The 21,977-nt window shown below is 45.4% G+C and overlaps 1 protein-coding gene across 1 annotated transcript in view; it reads left to right on the top strand.

The window, feature by feature from the left end:
* Positions 1–20,865, top strand: part of gal3st3 (galactose-3-O-sulfotransferase 3) — a 52,353-nt gene extending 31,488 nt beyond the window's left edge. Inside the window, exons 2-3 of the mRNA XM_026162377.1 lie at positions 14,780–14,862; positions 16,996–20,865. Of these exons, the coding sequence (XP_026018162.1) occupies positions 14,780–14,862; positions 16,996–18,316 (1,404 nt within the window). The 3' untranslated portion in view covers positions 18,317–20,865. The remainder of the gene's footprint in view (positions 1–14,779; positions 14,863–16,995) is intronic.
* Positions 20,866–21,977: the final 1,112 nt, after the last annotated feature.

Here is a 21,977-nt window from a genome sequence, read left to right as displayed (position 1 = left end):
TTAAATTCCCACAAAAAGCAGCGTCAGCTTGCACCCACCGGTGCAAGCTGTGCTTTGTTGTCCTTTGTTGTCCTTTGTTATGGTATGTTTTAGATCAAACTGATCATCAAAGTGAGGAAGAAAGGTGATATATTGCATGTATACGTGGCGTGTTGACGTGAGTGTTTCAAAACCTGCTGGTATTTTTCCACACAGTCATCTCTATAGTGCACAGTGAATGGTATGAAAAGGAGAAAAAAATGCCTTGTTAATGTCAGAGGTCAGAGGGGAATGCTCAGATTGCTTTGAGCTAAGGCTGCAGCTGTCTCAAACCGGTTTCTTCGTGTCACCGCGTATTTTACTAGGTAAAATCTGTGTGTGTCTGCATGTTCACACTGAGGAAGGTATTTTTGAAACATTCAAAGGTTCTCATAGCAACCTTCGAGCTGAGATGTGGCCTTCGATTTGTTTTCTACAGCAAGAGAAGTTGCTTCAAAGGTCCTGATTGTGTTGATGTTAATAATTAATCTTAATAATTATTCAATGTTTACTTTAATAACCCCAGGTCAGTGGCAGAGTCACAGTTTTATGGTCCTGTAAAAAAGTGTATTTATTTTTTTTAAAATTGTAATACCATTTAATTAACATAATATTTGCAACATAATATTTATTTATACTGATCTAAATGTGCAAAAATAATGTTAGTAAAAGCCTTGAAGTAAACACGGCCCAGCACACCCCATGCCCCCCTTTATACTCACCCCTGCTTGCTGCAGGTATTGCTGCCATATAAAGTGGGACGGCTGCCGTCAGGATTTTAACATTGTAATAAACGAAGTTAGCAGTTCATATTTTGTTTGAACTGCAGCAGATTTTCTCTGTGTGAAACAGACGGTGGTGGATGGAGCAGCTACAGAGCCGGCTGTATCTCAGTAACGGCTTTAATGGTGATCAATGTAAGAAGCGCTGCTGGTTTGGACGTTTTCTTTCGCTCCACCTGAGCTCCGTGTCTCGGTAACAGCTCTGCCTCTCCTACTGCAGGTCTACTTTTAGTCACAAATGTGGGTGAAATGCACGTGTTTGCACTGTGACACCTGAGTGCTACAAAGTTACGGATTAAACAAAGCAAAGAAGAGAAAACATTTCATGTTCAAGATAATTTGAGTTAACAGATCAGAATAAATATCGAACAGAACTTGTTCGATATTTAGAAGAGCATCTCTGAACAACAGCCACAGACGACCACATTAGATATGAGCTTTCCAGCTAGTATGTCTTTTACTGCCAGTGTCATTAGTTCAGGAGCTCAGAGACTCACAGATTACACACAGGGACACATTACAAATGTTTAAAAAGATGAGGCTTTCTAGAAAAAAAATTAAAATCCTGCAATTTCTTTGCTTCCACTTTTGACTTCTTCCCCGCCCGTACCAGCACTGATGTGGAGGTTTGTCTGAGTATTGATGGATCTGTGGCCACATGACTGGCTGTGGGTGTGTGTTTGACTCATGTTAGATTCCTAGGAAATATAGTGTGTAGCATCTCATCTTATGCTGTTGACGGACTGAAAGGGTGCCTATGGACGTCTCTTCGTGTCGTTGCGTACTTTACTAGTTACACCTGTCCAACTGCTTTTTGGTGCGAATATCCAAACTGTAAATCTCATGACAGAAAGTCATTGTATGTAAGAACAGAAATATGTCCTAAATTAGACTCCAACGTCCAACCTGAGCATCTGAATGAGGAAGAACAGTTAGGAGGTGGTGGATAGGTGTATTGTTGTTGTTTGGGTTTGGTTTTCCTTTTTGGCATAGGTAGGCGAGGTGGGGCTTGATGGCATTCTGGCACACCTGCGGCGCATCGGACGTCATCAGTGAGCGCTTTTATGGAGCTGAGTCACGGACGTCTGGTATCGGAGTATTGTTGCTGTCACAAGTGGTAACGTGTTAGTGCAAGCTGAATCTGTTGATTCCACGCTGTTGAGCTGCATGTTCTTAATGATAGGTTTGTAGCTTGAACCTATTCGCTGGAACGTTGAAGACAATATAATTACACAGCAAAAGCATTGAACACCAATGCAATGGGCGGGCCGGGTTAATGAGACCCTGACAGCCATTCAAGAGACTTTAGCTCGGTTTGTTCCTCCAACCGTTCCCACTGTTTCTTCCCCGCCACCCGTACCGTGCACTTCGCAGAGTTTGGGCTCTGTTCGTGACCCCGCTCCCCCGGCTCTGGTGCCTTTCAAGGGAGAGTTGGGCCATTGCGGGGTTTTTTTGATTCAGGTTTCCCTGCTCTTTCAGCTGTTTCCCCAAGCGTTTTCTGATTATGCTTCTAAGATTTCCCATATTATCGGTGCCCTTCGTGATCGTGCTTTGGACTGGGCCGAGTCTTATCTCGCTCTACATCCCTTGGAGACTGTCATGTATGTGCAGTTTGTTCGGGATTTTCAGGCTGTTTTTCATCACCCCCTGCGCTCTGATGAGGCCGCGCGGCAGCTGCACGGGCTCCGGCAAGGGAGCCAGTCGGTGGCGGAGTTCTCTATTGATTTCCGGGTTAAGGCCGCAGAGACGGGGTGGGGTGATGACGCGTTACGCGGGGCTTTCGTCATCGGGTTAAACGATCGCATGAAAGATGAGCTCGCCACTCGTGACGAACCGGAGAGTTTCGAGGCTCTAGTTAATCTGGCCATTCGCATTGATAATCGCCTTCGCGAGCGTGAGAGAGAGAGGAGTGGCCGGTTCCGTGCGGGGTGTGGAGAGCACGCCACTGTGCGCGCAGTCTCCCGTCCCCCTCCTCCCGGTCGCATGGTCTCCTCCGGCGGCCGCTGCTGAGGAGCCTATGCAGTTGGGTCGTACGCGGCTTACTCCGGAGGAGCGTCAGAGAAGGTTTGAGGGGCGGTTGTTTTTGTATTGTGGCCAGTCGGGCCATTTTGTGTCCACCTGCCCGTTGCGGTCAAACGGCGGTGCCCGCCAGTAACTGTGGGGGTACTGGTGGGTAGCGCTTCCTCTCTTTCCCGAGTTCCCCGCATGCAGCTTCCTGCTATCGTGAACAACGCATCTGGTACTTTCTCCATTAATGCACTTTTGGATTCTGGCGCTGAGCAGAACCACGTGAGACAGCGGTCTCACGTGGTGTCTCGTTATTAAGACGCGGCCCCTGCAGGTACCCGTCTCACTCACGAGACTGAACCAGTTTCATTGGTTCTTTCTGGTAATCATCGCGAGCTTCTTCGTTTTTTTGTTTTTTCCTCCCCGGAGTCTCCCATCGTTCTAGGTTACCCGTGGTTCGAGCATCATAATCCTCATATTAATTGGTCCACCCGTCGCATTGAGAGTTGGAGTAGCCACTGCTTGTCTCACTGTTTATAGTCTGCTCTTCCGCCCTCGCCTGTCTGCTCGTCTAAGCTGGCGCCTGAGGAGTTGGATCTCTCGTCTGTACCTGAACAGTATCATGATCTGGGGCGGTTTTCAGTAAACGCTGTGCGCTCTCGCTTCCCCCCCCATCGTCCTTATGATTGTGGCATTGAACTGTTGCCTGGAGCTCCTTTGCCCACCAGCCAGCTGTATAACCTCTCTGGTCCGGAGAAGGCAGCCATGGAGAGGTATATTACGGAGTCACTGGAGGCGGGCTTGATTCGTCCATCGTCTTCGCCGTTGGCGGCGGGTTTTTTCTTTGTGGATAAGAAAGATGGATCTCTCAGGCCCTGCATTGATTTTCGGGGTCTTAATGACATAACTGTGAAGAACAAATACCCTCTTCCCCTGATCTCTTCTGCTTTTGAACCTTTACAGGACGCAGTCATTTTTACAAAGCTGGACCTTCGCAATGCGTACCATCTGGTGCGCATACGCCAGGGAGATGAGTGGAAAACGGCCTTTAACACTCACCGTGGACATTATGAATATCTGGTAATGCCTTTCGGTCTGACGAATGCGCTGGCGGTGTTTCAAGCATTGATTAATGATGTGCTTCGGGACTTTTTGAATCGGTGTGTGTTCGTTTACTTGGATGACATTCTTGTTTTTTCGCGGTCTTTAGAGGAACATGTTCAGCAGGTGCGCAGCGTTTTGCAGCGGCTTCTGGAAAACAAACTTTTTATGAAAGCGGAAAAGTGTGAGTTTCATGCTAGTTCTGTGTCGTTCCTGGGCTATGTCCTTGCTAAGGGGCGGGTTGGGCCCGATCCTGGTAAAATCAGAGCGATCGCTTATTGGCCGACTCCTTCCTCGCGCAAACATCTGCAGAGGTTTCTGGGGTTTGCTAATTTTTATCGCCGATTTATTAAGAACTTCAGTCAGATCACTCTTCCACTTACCCGGCTGACGTCCTCGGCTCGAGTTTTCAGTTGGTCGCCTGAGGCCGAGCAGGCGTTTGCTCGGTTGAAGGAGTTGTTTTGCTCCGCGCCTGTTCTCGCCCACCCAGATGGTACCAGACAGTTTGTTGTGGAGGTGGATGCTTCTGATGCAGGTGCGGGAGCAGTGTTGTCGCAGCGCTCACCCGACGATGGCCGTCTCCATCCGTGCGCGTTTTTTTCGCTGCGATTTTCTCCAACTGAGCGGAACTATGACGTGGGTAATCGTGAGCTGCTGGCGGTTAAGCTGGCTTTGGAAGAGTGGCGTCACTGGTTGGAGGGGGCGGAGCAGCCCTTTGTGATTTGGACGGACCATAAGAATCTCTCCTACATTCGGAGTGCAAAGCGGCTCAACTCCAGGCAGGCCAGGTGGCAGCTATTTTTTAGCCGGTTCCATTTTACTATCTCTTTTCGACCTGGTTCTCGCAATGTTAAGCCTGACGCCTTGTCCCGTCAATTTTCTCCCACGTCTGAGTCTACGGGGGTGGCTCCTATCATCCCCTCGTCCTGCGTGGTGGGGGCCGTGACGTGGGAGATCGAGAGCCTGGTGCGCCGTGCGCAGCGGCAGGATCCGGACCCTGGTTGGGGCCCGCCTGGCAAGCTGTTTGTTCCATCGGCCGTGCGCGTGCGTCTTGCACTGGGTACATGCGTCTCGCTTCGCTTGTCACCCTGGCGTGCGTCGTACGGTTTCCCTGTTGAGGCGCACGCCAGGGTGGCCCACTTTGGAGAGTGACACCCGCGAATATGTGTTAGCCTGCGACACCTGTGAGCATCATAAGAGCCGTCACCTGGCTCCCTCCGGGCTGCTACACCCCCTGCCTGTCCCGGGTCGGCCTTGGTCGCATATTGCGGTTGACTTTGTTACCGGGTTACCGCGTTCTGCGAATCACTCAGTTATTCTCACCATTGTTGACAGGTTTTCCAAGGCGGCGCATTTTGTCCCTCTATCTAAGCTCCCTTCTGCCCTTGAAACTGCTCACTTGCTCGTGGATCACGTTTTTCGGTTGACTAAACTAAACCTGGGCTAAAATAAAATAGCCTTTACTCTGTCTTCTGCATTTCTGTGTCTTCATGTTTAGGCTAGTTAATGATTAGGTCCAGTTGTGAGCCTTTAAATGCTGTGATAGCTGCACTGAAGAAAATCAAGCATTTCAGTGAATCTCAGTTTCAGACAGACTGTGTATATAATAAGGGAGCTTTCTACCAACATATTAAGCTGGTGTTGGTGTAATGGTGTATATTTGTCTTTGCATATTTTGGACCTCTTATTAAAGATATTCTTATTCAAGAAATCAAGCTGGTTTCTTGAACATAACATGACGAGTTCACTGTCCTCAGATGGCCTCCACAGTCAAGTTGAAGGTGAGACAATAAATTAAAGCAGCTTTGAAGGAAGAAGCTCGTCCAACCCAGTACGAGCAAAGTGTACCTAATGAAGTCCTGGTGACTGGTTAAGACTGTGTTACACTGTCCTGTCTGACAACAATTATGCCAGGTTGAACTCTGGCATGTTACCTTTAATGTGTTTGTGTACTTACATGTAATGGCTTTCTTTAATGAGATAGACTGTTTGGAGTTAATCGATCAGCAGGAAGCCACAGGCAAACACAGTGTGATAAAAATACAAGAAATACATGCGGCGGAGTCAAAGTCTGGAATGATGCGTGTGACTTTTATTTCTTTGAAGCATTAAAGAGCATCTAAGTGTTGTAAAAGTCCCTTTATGGTCAGAGATCATAATGTGGCATCAGTATAGATGACACGATTATAGAGTGGAGCAGCTGCTGTTGCCCTGCAGCGAGGAAGCTACTTGCATTTGTGTGTGTGGCAAAGGTCTGCAGTGAACAGCTGTTTTTTTTTATTTCTTTTGTTTTTTTTTTTTGGCCTGTCCCGTTTGGCTCTTTTGCCATCAGAATTATTGTCTAAAGGCAAAGAAAGATGCCCAACGGATTTACTTTACCAAATTGACCATCCCAGCCTTGCCGTAATGGTCCATTTGATTCACCTTTTATTGTTTATTTTATTTTCACTTGCTGAATACGGGACAGACTTGACTGGGGGAAAGAAGGGGAGAAAGAAAGAGGGAAAGAGAAACAGCTGAGATGAGGGATGGGGGAGAAGGGCAAAAAAACAAAAAACCAACAGAACGGGCAGAAGAAAAAAAATGCATATATCGATCACCTGGATCACCTGTTGAGAAAGAAAAAAGAGAACAAGCAGAAGAAAACAAGAGCAAAATAATAAACAACATCACAGTGATATATGGGAATATGACAGTAAATACTAAATATTAAACATTATTGTGCAGCACATAAGATCAACAGAACACAGTGTGCTTTGAGGTAGGAGCCAAAAAGGGTGTAGTTTGTGGGTGTGATCACCCGTGTGTACACCTGTGAGCATGGACGCGCTTGTTTTTAAAAGGTTCCTTCATGTAATGATCTGCTAGAGGGTGTGGGGGGGCCACAGCCCCGTCCTCCAGGGCATGAAGCAGGTATGGAGGAGATCAAAACTCCAGACATCCAGAGACCCCCAGAACACAAGAGACCAAGGAAGACCAACAGAGGGGCAGCCGCGCCACTGTCCCAGAAAGAGCTGAGGAGAGCCCCAGATGAGGGCTCACTCAGCAGCCACGGAGCAGAAGCCAGGGGGAGTTGCAGTGACGCGCCCGTGAGCTCCGCCGGCAGCCAGCCGTGCCTGAGTGACCGAGCCCCAGGCCGAGAGGTTGGGGGCACCCCACCTCCGAAGTGGCCCGAGCGAGCCCCAGGCTCCAGGCCCCGATAAGCGGCCGCCAAGGAGTGAGCCGGTGTGTACCTGGATGCCCATCCCCAGACACAAAGAACCACCAAAGCTCCGATGCCTGAGGGAGTCAGACATTGGTGCGTCTCCCCCCCCCCCCCCACTGGCAGGGGAAGTGGTGTGTGTGTGTGGGGGGGGGGGGGGGAGATAGGCCTCCAAACCTTGGAGGCCCTGAGATGTCCCCAGAGAGGTGGCGTCTGATACCCAACCTGACATACTGTTTAGACACAGACATACAGGCACACACAGACACAAACATCCATTCCCACCCTCATGCTCTCATATGCACTTACTCCACACTCAACCAACGTGGAGACAAACATAAAGAGACGTTGTACACACGATCACACTCCCCAAGCGTACTCTACGAACCGGGTCTAGGTACCCTTTCCCCTGGAGGGGGGAACTGCACCCAGACCCAGGTGGTGTTACCCTTTTCCCTGCGGTGGGGGGAGGCAGACCGCCCCGACTCCGCAGCAGCAGGGAGGCCCCACACTCCAGACCGCAGTCGGACGGCCAACTCCTCCTAGCCCCCCCGCTCCAGCAGGCCGCAGAGAATGGGGGTGAGAGAAGACTCCAAACCTCCCTCCACCCGCTCATTGTAGTGTTGATGCATGTGTGTTCTAAGGTGCAATTAAAATCCAGGAGGGCATGGAGCTACCTGCCAGAGAGCAGCAGGTAAGCGCATAGTCCCTCCTGATAGCCCTCAATGTCTACGTGGATTTAAAATTGAGACGTGGGCAACCACGCCAGGGGTGAGGTGTACACCCTGATGGTCTTTTGGATTCCGTGTAGTGTGCCCACCCCCAAGATCCTATATGTATGTGTAATGAGAGTGTGAGTAATGTGAATGTCTAAGTTGTGGGATAAAATTGAGGCAGAGGCAGCCGGAAAGGGACCGGGGAAGGGGGGGGGGGGGGGGGGGGGGGAGTAGCCTCCTCTGCACCCTGGTGACTTACCCCTACTCCAAGGCCCTGCATGTGTGGGTGGTTGTGGTGGAGCGGGAAGAGGGAGGCAGCTGGAGATGGGGAGGGAAGGAAGTGAGGGGCAAGTGACCCCTCCCTGGGGCCAGCTCCCCCGCTGACCCCAGTAGGCACTCCCATACTCTACGATCCGCCAGGGAAAGGGGGCCCAGGCCCATCCAGACCGGGGCCCAGTGCAGCAGCACCGCCGGGCCCACAGAGCCCGGGACAGTCCACCCAACCCCACCACAGAGAAAACTGCACCCACCCCACCATCCACTCTTCTTCCAGACTACATAAGACAATAGACGCCCAGGCTGAGATCTTCCTCCACCTCTCCTGTGTCTCCCCCTCCTGCAGAGAGAGTTCCTGAAGAGAGGAACAGCTGTTCAAATGCGCGTGTTAGTTTGATAGTTTTTTCCTCTGCTTCTGTATCAAGCAGTGGCTGTTGAGTGTTACTGTGTGCGTAAGGTTCTCTCTCACCGCATGTATTATGTGTCTTCTAATCGTAATTCTCTTGTGTCGCTGCTGGATTTCTGCAGAGCCGGGCTACTCCAACGCTCACCCCTGGTTTGCACAGAGCCAAAGGAAATATAACTTTTTAAGAGTGCTTCGCTTTTTTTTTTCACTGATTCATGAAGTATTGACATTTTGGAGATATTGTGTTTTCACATAACAGCAGCGGAGATGTAAAAAGAAGACCTCTGGGAGAACAGAGGTACACTCTCCGAAAGATAGTAGAGACTGGAGGACAGAATTTGAAAAACCTGCTGGGAAAATTTAAAAGAGATGCTGTTTTCTGACTTTTCTCCATCTCAGATTGAATTGTGTTTGCAAACACAAAACGCAGCCGGAAAGAAAAACATATCCAGTGCCGGTTAGCCTGGTTTGGGTTGGCATCACTTTGAACATGGAAGTATTTCGTTGCTAGCTTTGTGTTAGCATGCTCGTTTGCTCGGAAAGTGGTGCCGTTGTGTTTGCAGCGGGAGGTAGTTGTTTCTGGCACTTTGCATATTTACACATGCTATTTTCATCCTTTCTACAGCACACACTGAGGTGAGGCAGTTGACGCAACATGTATTACGCTACAGTCATAAAAGCGGAAACAGTTTAGGGGGTAAAAGGCCACTAATCCACTGTACTCCGACTTTTTAGTTACCTCTGCCTGTCTGAGGGTCAAGCTTAGAGCAGACAACAAAAGCAGTAATGCAGAAACGTAGCATAGATTCACAATAAAATGAGTACTGCACTGATGGCACAAAGTTTGGGAGCAGATAAATTAAAAAAGACACGAATAAGCACAGTTGTCGCCTCATCGCTTGCTGGATGATTTAAAACTATTGTTATTAGAGCTTCATTACAAACTAATATGTGTATGTATTTAACAGGCCAAATGTGAGAACCCTACTACATCTAATGTTTTAGTAAAGAGGGAACGAGAACAAAGCGTTATTGTGATTTACAAGCATGTTACATAAACTGTGTCTGCAGAGAAATATGAGTCTCTAACAAATATGTGCTTTTTACAAAGACAAAAGCACTCTATTGTAGGTATGTGAGGTGTGGTGATATGTTTCAGTAAAATTCCATCTTAGTGTCATCCTCAACACACACATGCACACATGCATGCAGCGGCTTTCTTTGACTTTTAAATTAACAGTCAAACAGAATCCAGCCATGTGTATCACAGATATGATCCATGTGTCTGTGGTAGATGCATTTACTGAGAACAAGTGTTATCAGTTCATCAGTAGCTAAGTTAGTTTCAGCTTTTTTTTTTTGGACTAAATTAAATTAGAGATACCAGAATGAAACTTAAAAACACTGAACAACAAAGGACATGAGGTTTTAGGAACGAGCAAAGCCGCCAAGTCCGGGGTAATGAGCAACAAGCTGATGCCTTCATTTTATTCACAAAACAAGCCGTACTACTACCACTGACAGGATTGGGTGTCCTCTCACTCCCTGCTTTTGTATCTGCAGCGATCGTTAGAGAAACCTAATCAGACATTTTTAATTAAAGAGGCCAGAGTGTTTGTGCCGAAGGAGGATAAAGAGGAGGAAGATGATTACGAGGTGAAGGGAGGAGGGGGTGGCAGCGGCTGAGGGTGGATGAGGGGGAAGAGGTCGAGTCTGCCTGCTGAAAGCCACTTAAATCCCTTTCTTATTAACTCACTGTGACACATGATCTTCCTCCATCCCCCTCACACACACACACACACACACACACACACACACACACACACACACACACACACACACACACACACACACACACACACACACACACACACATCTACACTCACAGGGCTATAAACCTGCTCTTCTTACTTCTTACTACTTCCTTGTGTCTTATCACGGCCTTGCATCAGCTTTGGCCTTGATGTCATTGCTCACCGAACCACGATGGATCAGTCTGTGTTTACGTGCTTCGTTCAAAACAGGTATTACGCTGACATTTTCTTATGCAAATGAGATCTACCCTTTAGGTGAAGAACCCGGGGTAACTAAATGTAATTAATCAGCCTGGAACAGGTAACATTTCTTAGGATGGTGATGAAAAGTCTGTCTCGCTCTGCTTCATGCAGATGTAGCTGTTGTTGTTTGACTGCATGAAATGGAGCCATATAAACCATCCAGAAATCAAACCATGGAATAATCATGCTGCATTTTCTTTACGTTGGATTAGCTCAGTAGCAGCAGTAGCAACCAAAGGCATGTAGAGGCACTGTCCCAATCCATCAACTGAATCTTTATCTTTTACACCTATTACACTGAAGTGCAGACATGTCTACACACTGCGGTTCCTAGCATGGGAAAGGGTGAGCTGATTGGCTGCTCACCATGTTGTGCATTCAAAGATGCTCTTCTGCATACATGGTTGTAACTCTGTCGCCTTTCTATCAGCTTCAAGCAGCCATTCTCCCATGAAGGTACCCGTTAAAACCACGGTATGTTGAGGCCTGATGGACGTGGGTTTACAGCAGCAAGTTCTGAGTACCTGTCTACATGTTTATACATAAATGCATTGGTTTTTACTATGTATCTGGCTGATTATATATTTGTATTAAAGAAAAGTTGAACAGATGTACCTAATGAAGTGAGTTGAAGCAGCTTTTGCCGTGCTTAAAATTCCCATTGAAGCCATATTTAAACATTTACCCTCGTTCCCACTTTAGCTTTTTTAGCAGACATCACTCGGGTTCATCTGCAAATGCTGAATGCAGCCATTTTTATTCTCTGTTTCAGTAGCAATGCAGTTCATGGAGTCCCACAGCTTTTCCACTCATACTGGAAAACCTCATTAAAAACAAAAAGACTGTGTTTTTTGTGCATTCACCCCAACTCTAATATTTGTGTGCCTGAACACAGGTTTAGGAGCTTCTTTGTTTGTTGAGAAAAATGCAAAGGGATCTGAGAAATCAGTTGCTAAAGTGAAACATTTTCCACAGAGGCATGTGTCATCTTCTGTGGGTCCAAGAGTGAGTGACAGTTAGTCCCAAAGTACCGAAGGAAAACATGAGTATCTCCATCCACAGAGACTGTGTTTTATTTATTAAAGAGAAGAAAAGAACCCACTTCCACACTAAGTGCGATGAGTAGTTTTCAGACAGTCTGTGCTCAGGTGAAGTCTTGACAGTTCTTCTTTCCAGTGGAGCAGAGAACAACTTTTGCTGTAAATCAAAGAACACATAGCTGGGGAATGATAAGCGCTGCACAGAGAAACCACTTGTGGATCTAAGAAATTCATTCATTGTTCTCATACCTCTTGGATAACGTGCTATCACCTTCGGATTTTACACTGCAGCATCTAGGCACATTAAAGTGCTTAGAACCCATTCTAATAAACACGGGGAACCTCGGGATGATGATGATTGGTCGAATAGATTCTTTCCACTAGAAAAATAAGATGTCAGCATCATTTGTTGATGAGGTCTGATTAAAACGGAGAAATAGACTGAAAGCAAAGTCTTTATTGAATTCAAATCCAGTGGAGGAAACGAAATATCGACCGATGAAAGGAAGACTTTTGCTCACATTTGAACTCAACTAGCATAAGCTTGACCATGGAGAAACATTTTTGGGTTAAACCCTGGTTTTCATCATGAAATCTGCAACACTTAACAAACACACAGGTAAATGATGCTCAGATGATACTAAATGTGGAAGGAAAGCATCCCACACACCACCACCACTAACCTAAATCTTTGATTCAAAGCAGGATGAATCCATGGTCTCCTATTATTTACATCAAATTCTTAGCATCTGATTGTTGCAGCAGAAATTGAGACTCATCATTTTCTTATATTGTCCAATTCTGGTGAGTGTGAGCAAACTGAAGCCTCCATTTCCTGTTCCTAGCTGAGAGGAGTTGCCCCGGGCCAGTCTTATCTGCACGCCTTTGTTTTAACAAGTGGTTATTAGCATTACTGCGGGATTCATATCAGCGCAAAGCCGTCTTTCTCTGATGTCTAACATCAACGGGACACCCAGAGAGAACTGCCGTGTGATTGGCTGATTAGATATTTGCATTAACAAGCAGTTTACAGTTTATATTAACTAATTACCCTTTTAAACGATGTAAAATAACTGTATTGTTTGATTCTACTTACCAAGTTTTGATATCTGTGGATCTGGAAGTTTACCGTCTTAATGTCACGTTGCTGAGACGGAGTCTACCGTGTACAGAAAGTCTGTAATAATATTGTTTCGTCATATGAACCTATCAGCACTGTAAATATGGAAGTGTAGCGAGTGAGTCTCTCTGCTTTTGCACCACAGAGTCTTTGTAGCAAATGTGATACAAATTAATATGTAATTTCTTTATTTCAGTGAACACTGGCAACTACTTCATGGTTAAGACTTTAAATGGTTAATATCTTTGCTAAGAAAAAAAGAGGCAAAAAAGCAGATTAATTGAATCAAATATAAAGATAAACATTAGCAGCATGCCTTGTGCAGCTCTGTGGACTATTCTTTGAACCAAACTGGCAGCTCTGCCACATAAGAAATGCAGGAGATGGGACTGAAATTTGGGGTTATGAATGAGCAATTCAGTACAAAAACATAAATGAATAAGAATAGATCTAGTTGTGGTCAGATGGTTGTGTCATCAGGAGAGCAGAGGGCACAAATCAACAAATCAAACTGTGCGTCTGCACAATCTGTGTCAATTAGTGTGAGAGCACGGCTGCCTGTTTGGTATCAGAGCAGGCTTACGGCTTTGTGCATTTGTGTGCCCACACACGTGTGTTTACGCACATTCCTGCAGCCAACAGCTGTTCAAGGCTTTTAAAGCTGGGAGGAAAAAAACAACAGGAGTGAATGTCGGTATACACTCGGCTCATTCTCTCTTAATCTTCTACAAATCAACATGAGGTCAGCTGTTACTTCTTCACTGAAAGCTTAATTACTTATTGGGTACATTTGGAGATTTGACTTTGGATTCGTGACTTACTGTTCTCCAACAATTGTGCTTCCTCTGCACAAAGATCCCCCCCAAATCTTGTTTTTATTCATGAGCTGTGGGTTTTGAACAAAAGCCTGACTCTGTGCTCTATAGCTGTGTTTTTTTTCTTGTCTTTTTCCTGAAATGCGTTATTTGACAGCTTTATTGAGTATGTGCTTGCTTCTGAATTTAAAACGTGAGTTCTTGTTTAGTGAAAAAAAAGCTTTTTTAGGGGGCAGTACATTTTATTGAGATAATCTTGAACTGATCTATTAAAAAAAAGACATTAAGCCACCATTTAAATCAAATAAAACAATGTTTGTCGAAATGTATTGATTATTTCACTCCTGCATACAACATCTGCATCTGTACAGCAAACGATTAACGATCATGTTTGTTTGAGTGGGTGGCAGCAGCTCTGCCACGGTCAGTAGTTTCCCCCACTGGGACCACGGGTGCCTCAAACTGATGCACTTGTGCTCCTTCACAAACGGCATATGCAGCGTAAAATCCAGCTGCTGGGAGTAACGCGAGCTCGCGTCTCCTCTGCTGGCATCCATGCAGATCGTAACATCACAGTGTAATCAAGGAGAGAGACGTCAGCTATTGTTATGCAAGTGAGACGCTGTCGAGAGAGGCTTGGACCTCCTCCCGGGTTCCACTGCCCGTCGTAGCTTTTCAGCAGCACGGGTCGAGTGTCACGAGGAGTTTCTGCTATAGAGCGATCTCAGCGTGATGTGCTGCTTTTGTTTTTTTGCTTTCCACACGTGCGTATGTCATTTCTAACAAGACCTAATGTACGAGGCCATTTGCCCAGGGTGTCAGTAAATGTGACTGTTACAGCTGTGGAAGGTAATGAAGGTATCGTTCACTGTGTTATTAGTGAGTGACAAAAGCCAAGACGCATCCCCCTCTCCTGCTAATGGATCCCAGCAGTTATTGAATAAATCATCCTGCGTCGTGTCCGTCTCTTGCTCTTATTCGCTTTCTCGATTCCCTTTCCTTTCTCTCGTTTCGCTTTTCATTACTGCTTCCTTTCATCATTTCAGTCTCTTAACCTTCTCTTCTTTTCTTGTCCCCCAAATTCGCGTTGCCCATTTTCTCCGTCGCTCTCCCTCGAACCTGATGCTCATATTTGCTTTCTCCTTACACCTCCATCTGCTCTCGTTCCCGCCACCCTCCTGCTCTCTGTTTTTGCTTAAGTTCTCACTCGCCGTCTCTTTTTCCCTCTGCTTCCCACAGATGTGGAAGAAGAAGATATTCCTGGTCATCATTGCCATCAGTACCATCAGTCTTCTGCTGCACCATGGGGGTCACTTGACCTGGTGAGTGACCCACGATATGAAAACACATTAAATATCCGTTATTCTTCTATAAATCCATATGGTCCTTGTTACAGTGAAAAATCCTGACAGTCGTTGTGCCACACTTTTGCCTCATAGGCAAATTAATAGAGAGGGGCTTATTATTAAAGTCAAGCATAGAAACCTTGAGCGCCTAAGCACCGCCATGCTGGTCGAGGGACCAATTATAAAAGTAGAGTGCTGTAGACTTTTGACAGCCCAGCATTTTGCTCTCTTCAACTTCCTATTCTCAACGTCTTTATCGTCTCACTTCACTGAACGCTCTTGTTTCCACATCCCACCTCTTATCATTGACTCTGCAGTGAGCACTGCATTCTTTATGTTACTTTATTCAGTGATATGTACCAAACACCTCAGATTTTAGGAGAATTTAGAACTGGTATCCTGCAGTGCTTACAGCAAATGCATTAACTGCACATGTCAGCTGTTTTCCACCACATCCCAGAAGTTGAAGTGCATAATTTCAACTTTAATTTAGTGGGTTGAACAATTGCATAAAAATGTGAGGATCTAAAGCATTTCTTTTAATATAATCTCTTCATATCAGTGGGTCAAAAGTAATTGGACAAATTAAATAACTGAAAATAAGATGTTCATTTCTAATACCTGGTTGAAAACCCTTTGATGGCAAGGACAGTCTGAAGGTTTGAACTCATGGACATCACCAGGTTTCCTCCTTTTTAATGCTTTAATCCTTTTTAATGCCCGGCCTTTACTGCAGAGCAGTCTTTCAGTTGCTGTTTGCTTGTGGACCCTTCTGACCGAAGTTTAGTCTTCAACAGTGAAATGCATGCTCAGCTGGGTTAAGATCAGGTAACTGACTTGGCCATTCAAGACTATTCCACTTCATCCACATCATCAATAAATACTAGTGCCTAGTGCCACTGGCCCAAGCCAGCATACTCCCTCTGCCATGTTTTGCAGATGATGTGCTATGCTTTGGATCATGAGCCGTTCCACGCCTTCTCCATACTTTTTTCTTGGCATCATTCTGATAGATGTTGATCTTGGTTTCATCTGTCCAAAGAATATTTTTGTGCTGGCTTTCTTAGATATTTTTTTAAGCAAAGTCCAATCTAGCCTTTCTATTCTTGGGGCTTATGAGTGACTTGCACCTTGCATTGCAGTCTTTCACGCAGTGTTGTTCACTTGGTTGGCTGTTGTGAAGCTGTTTCTCTTCACCATGCAAATGATTCTACGATCATCCACCAAAGCTGTCTTCATGGACGTCCAGGTCTTTTTGCATCGCTGAGTTCACCAGTGCTTTCTTTCTTTCTTTCTTTCTTTCCTTGGATGGACCAAACTGTAGACTTTGCCACTCCTAATATCGTAGCACTTCTTCGGAAAGGCTTTTTTCTGCTTTAACAGTTTAAGGATAGCTTGTTTCACCTGCATGGAGAGCTCCTTTGACTGCATGTTGTCTGTTCACAGCAAAATCTTCCAAATGCAAGAACCGCACCTTAAATAAAGTCCAGGTCTTTTATCTGCTAAAATTGATTATGACATAACAAAGGAACTGCCCACAGCTACTGATGAAACAGCCTTTGAGTTAATTGTCCAATTATTTTTGGTCCCTTTAAAAAGAGTTTGACCGCAAAAAAAAAACTAAACTTGTGTCCTTGTCCAAATATATATGGACCTAACTGTATGTATATAGTATGAACGTCTTCATTAAAAAATGATAAACATTTGCCACCAAGATCTTTTGATAAAGTTCATGAATAATTCTGCCAATAAAAACTTAATGTACATGACACTTTGAAAAGTAATAATTCGTACTATCATCTGTGTGTTCCCTGAATGTCAGTCCACTATACAATAAAAACAGACACACTGTATATTATATCATATATTGCATTTCTGGCCTCCTCTCCTCTCGTGGCTATATCTTTCTACCTTTCCCTTCAGTCCCATTTATGGTTACTATTTTTGCCTTCCCGTTGTGTTGCTTCTGTTCTGTACAACACATTAGTTTCTTCCATTATCTGTGTGCAGCTTTGTCTCTAATGTCACCATTTTATCCAGAACAGCTGCTCTTTGTGCTGTTTAAGCTAATGCAGCTTTAAGTAAACTGTTGTTGTTTTTTGCCACCAGGACCATGGATGCCTTCCACCTCGGTTGTCCAGCCCTGCACTCTCACCCTTACTCCGGCCTGAAGCCTAAGCACAGTAACGTGGTTTTCCTGAAAACCCACAAAACAGCCAGCAGCACCATGCAGAATCTGCTCTTCCGCTTTGCAGAGCGCAACAACCTGACGGTGGCGTTACCCATACAGGCCTGCGGTCACCAGTTCTGCTACCCGCGATCCTTCACAACTCACTCTGTGCATCAGCACACGCTACCGCCAAACATCGTCACCAACCACATGCGCTTCAATAAGGCTGAGCTGAAACGACTGATGCCAAATGATACGATATACGTCACGATCCTGAGAGAGCCTGGCTCCATGTTTGAGTCCTTGTTCAGTTACTATAACCAGTACTGTCAGAGTTTCAAGAGGGTCCCTAATGGTTCACTGGAAGCTTTCTTAGATGAACCCTGGCGCTACTACAAACCAGAGGAGAACTACTCCATGTATGCACGTAACACCTTGACCTACGACTTGGGCGGAGACAAAGATCGCCCAGCGAAAGATGTCTCTTATGCAAAAGCTTTTGTAGCACAGGTGGAGCGAGTGTTCTCCCTGGTGATGATCTCTGAGTACTTTGATGAATCTCTGGTTCTACTTCGACACCTCCTTTCCTGGGATCTGGATGACATTTTGTATGTTAAGCTCAACATGCGGACGCCAAGTTCCAAGCAGGGCCTGACTGATGATCTTCGCAAAAAGATCCGTGCCTGGAATTCCTTAGATGCCCAGCTCTATGATCACTTTAACGCCTCACTGTGGCGTCAAATCTCTGCTGTGGGTCCAGCCTGTGTGGCGAGGGAGGTGCGCCTCCTTCGTGAGGCCCAGGAGAAGCTGATGAAAAGGTGTTTCGGTGAAGGCATGCCGCTTGTTCGTTCAGCTGCTGAAATCAAAAACAAGGAGCTCCGCCCCTGGCAGCCTAGCGGCAAAGTTGACATAGTCGGTTATGACCTCCCTGTAAATATTACCCAAAGCTTCTCGAGCCAGGACCAGGAGCTCTGCCTGAGGCTCATCATGCCGGAAGTCCAGTACACAAAGATGCTCCTACGTTCCCAGTTACTGCGGTACCGTCTGACCTCTCAGGCTCGGCCTCAGCAGCAGTCACACTCCTTCCAGCAGCCTGTACGCACAACCCTGCTTAGACATCCAGCCCACCGCAGCCAGCCACCAGTGCCTGCTGCTGCAACCCCTGCCTCAGGAACTGGAATCAACTCAAAGACTGCTGTAGGAACTCGAGGTCGGACAAATAAGCAAGGGACAAAACCCTCACAAACTCAGTCCTCATAGACTGGAAAACTCCTCATAGACTTGAAAATTATCCGAGTGCCCAACAAACTGCATTGTTTAACTCATCGTGACTCATGAGACTACGATTGTTGGCTGGTCTGGGGTTTTTGGGGGAATAAGGCTATCCTTGAGAAATGTCTGGGTTTATCTTGAATTAGAGTATCCCCTCTTCCTTCTATGTGTGTTTGGTTTGACATGAAAATAAATTAGGAAAAAGGGGATTGGACATACTTGGACTTGAATTTTAATCTTTCTCCTTTCCGATCCATCAGACCTTATCAGGGTGGGAAGGCACAAAAGCTGGAGGAACACTGGGAGGGAAGTTTAACCCAGCTGTACGCCTCTGCAGCCCTGACTGCAGTGGATATGAGAGGGTTTCGGATGAAAGTGGTTCTTTGAAGGAAATCTGTTTCATGCGACTGGGAGTCAATAGAGAAGTGGCGATATCGGGTCTATTGTGCAGCACAGAGTGTGCTTTGTGTGTATCACACTGGGATAGTATCATGTTACTTGTGTTTGTTCTCCGTTTCTCAAGCTCTCATTCGCTCTCTCTCTTTCCTAACATATGCCACTTAAAGTCCTTGAGGAGACATAATGACATAAAGGGATCGGCTGTCAGGCCTCCGAAGAGCCTCCTAAGAGGCCAGACAGACACTGAGATCAACTCACAACCATTAACGTGACACCACAAAACAACTCTTCCTTCTTTAGCCTTTTTTTTCTTACTGACTCTAGAGTTGAAATCAGTGAAGGGACGGGGGGATAAAAAGGCCAGTGAGATGGAGACCTTATCCTGAGGGTAAGCCTAAAAACTGCTGGATACTCAATTTGGCCATACAAGTCCCACAGAGACTGAGCACATGTATGAAGCCTGTGTCTCGTCAGCTTTTTGACCTCCCTTTCTTCCTTCTAAGGTCCTTCTCTGCCTTCACCACCCTGTCAATACTGCTGTTGCCCTCTGGGCAGGCTCTCCATCCACCAAGAAGCACTAACATCTTTTTTTCTCCAACCCCTGGTACTTCATCGAACAGCCAGTCAAGATCACACCTCACCTTGTGGAGACTCTGTTAAGGTGATGCTTCTGGATGTGGGGATTTACTGTACAGCTTGGGCGTTATTGCAATAAGATCTCCAGGCCCTTCGCCCTGAATATGAAAGGCATGGATTTAATAACCTACCAGCAACCCTGTGCCGCATATACAATAATTAAACACACTGGCACAAATAAAAACATCAAACTCCTTGATGGGACAAAGACTTGAAGCCTGTGGATCGTGGCGCTTGAATATTTAATCATCTCCTCTCACAGGCCGCCTATGGCCCGGGTTCTAGGGTTACACGGCTGTACGTTGTCATTAAGGACATGTTCAACCAGGTGAAAGCTGCTCAATCCGAACCCTGAAGCACAGAAAGACAAAGGGAGAGCGTTAATGCACGATCCTTAAAGCCTCTTAAGGCAGCTGGGCCGACTGGGGTCTTAAAGAGTCTTCATTTATCTCGGCTGTGATCCATTTTTAATGCTTTCTGCTCATATTTAATGTGTCATTTATGTTCTTTTATTACTCTGGTGATCAGTAGGGTGCTGCTGAGGAAGTGAAGGAACAATATAGTTGTGTGAGAGTATGTGTTTGAGCCAAGAAATGTCTCCCGGCTCATGTCGGGGTTTTTTTTGGGTTTTTTTTTTCTTTGGCCTGCAAGATTTATTAAACTATGTATTATTTATGATCGGGACTTAAAGAGCCCCATTACTGTATTTTAACTGGTATTTTTCATGAATCACTGGATGAAAACTGCTTTTCCATCGATTTGGTGGTTCGTGGTGTGCACGGCTTACCACTTCAGGCAGCAGAGATGGAACAAGGCATGTGGAAACGGTTTAAAATATTAATTCTGTACATGTTATACATAATGCAAAACTACAACAAACTGCACATCGAACCTACTTTAGTGGCTTCAGAATTAATCTCCCATTCAGCAGAGCTAAGTACTTAACCACACTACGTGTTTGTGGTTTGAGTGTGTCAAACCACAGGTAACAATAATAATAAAATAGACACACACAGCTGCTGCTCAGAAATAAAAAGCAATGAAGCCATCAGGCAACAGACGCGAGGAGAGGATGCACGGTTCTATGAAGTAGCTGTGAGAATCTGAATGTGTGCAATGCATGATAGTTTTTATTTATTAGACATGTGAAATGTCTTCAGATATGTGTAAAAACCTTTTCAGGTTACATGCACTGTAAAACATGGGCAAACATGAAGAAGGCTGTGGTTTTGTATTTTCTTGCTCCCATGAAAAGACCAAAACCAGCAATATGTAAATTGGTCTGCCAACTTCCTGCTGTGAAAGCACACCACAACTCCCTAAAGAAGGCTCAGTACTGAGCAAAAGTCTAGAGTCACCCTTTATTTCTTTATATGTTGTTAGAAAAATGGGAAATAGGTACGACGATTTATTGAAACATATGTATACAAACATGGTAATGCAGCGCGTACAATTGTAATGAGCTTGAAAGTCGGCGTTGGTAGGACCACCTTTATTCTTCAGCACAGTCTGAACTCTCTTAGGCAGCTTTCTTGTTATTGTTTTAAGTAGTCTTCAGGAATAGTTTTCCAGGCTTCTTGGAGGACATTCAAAACATTCGCTGCTGTAATGCAGCTCCCAACCATGAAAGAGCCTTCACTGTGTTTTACAGACACCAGAACTGCTGCCACTGATTTTCAGTCTTGTGTAGTTTGGCACACCTCAACCATCTTTCCACTGAGACCATTTCTGATGAAGCTTCAGTGAACATCAGATGCATGAGCTGAAGGTCCAGATCCATCTCTCAGGTCCTGTGTCAGGTCTTTGCTGGATTCTTTCCTGTTTCTTAAGGACATGATCTTCAGATACTGTTAATCTGTTGTAGATAGCTGTTTTTGGCCTGACACGCCTTTGGTTCTCAATTTGTTCAGACACAATCCATTAAAACTGACCAGCTACAAGCACAGGACTGAAAAGCAGCAATTGTCCAAAGAAAAGCTTTGAAAGAACCTCAGAAAGCCTGGAGAACTATTGCTCTTGTATCATTTTAAAGCTATAGGAAGGAAAAGAGATGTGGATTGGCTCCAAACATTTGCACAGTACTGTACAGTAGTACAGTTTGACTCAGTGAGTGTGTTTCAGATATTTTTGGACAACAAAGGCACTGGAGACATCAAACTTGATTGATTATATGTCGTAAGAGCGATGTGTTGTTGGCTTTTTCAGTAACATACGGAGTATCAGCAGCCTTATCCTTTACCAAAGCATGGCTTCTCAAAATCTTTGGGTCCTGGGACTCCTTACAGAGGAGAATATTTTCCAAACATCCACCTCCAATCCTAACACCGGGTTAGCTAATTTGGATTAAGCATTAGATGAAAAGCTGACTGACTCACGCATGTGTTCACTAACTCAATAGTTGGCTAATAAATCCAGCTTTGCATTAGCAAGACCACTTTGACTCTTGGAGTTTCTACTGGTCCAAAATAAAGGACAATATATAGCTAATAGCATAAATTTATCTACTTAGCAATTCCTTACTTGCTAAGATGTTATTACTCCGGACCTCTGAGACGTCCTCAGATCCCACTCTGAGATCCACGGCTGTAAAGGAGCTGGCAGCTGATGCTGACTT

This window comes from Astatotilapia calliptera, chromosome 3 (assembly GCF_900246225.1).
Source record: "Astatotilapia calliptera chromosome 3, fAstCal1.2, whole genome shotgun sequence".
In the NCBI taxonomy this organism is placed as follows: domain Eukaryota; kingdom Metazoa; phylum Chordata; class Actinopteri; order Cichliformes; family Cichlidae; genus Astatotilapia; species Astatotilapia calliptera.
This window is presented reverse-complemented; position numbering and strand designations above follow the sequence as displayed.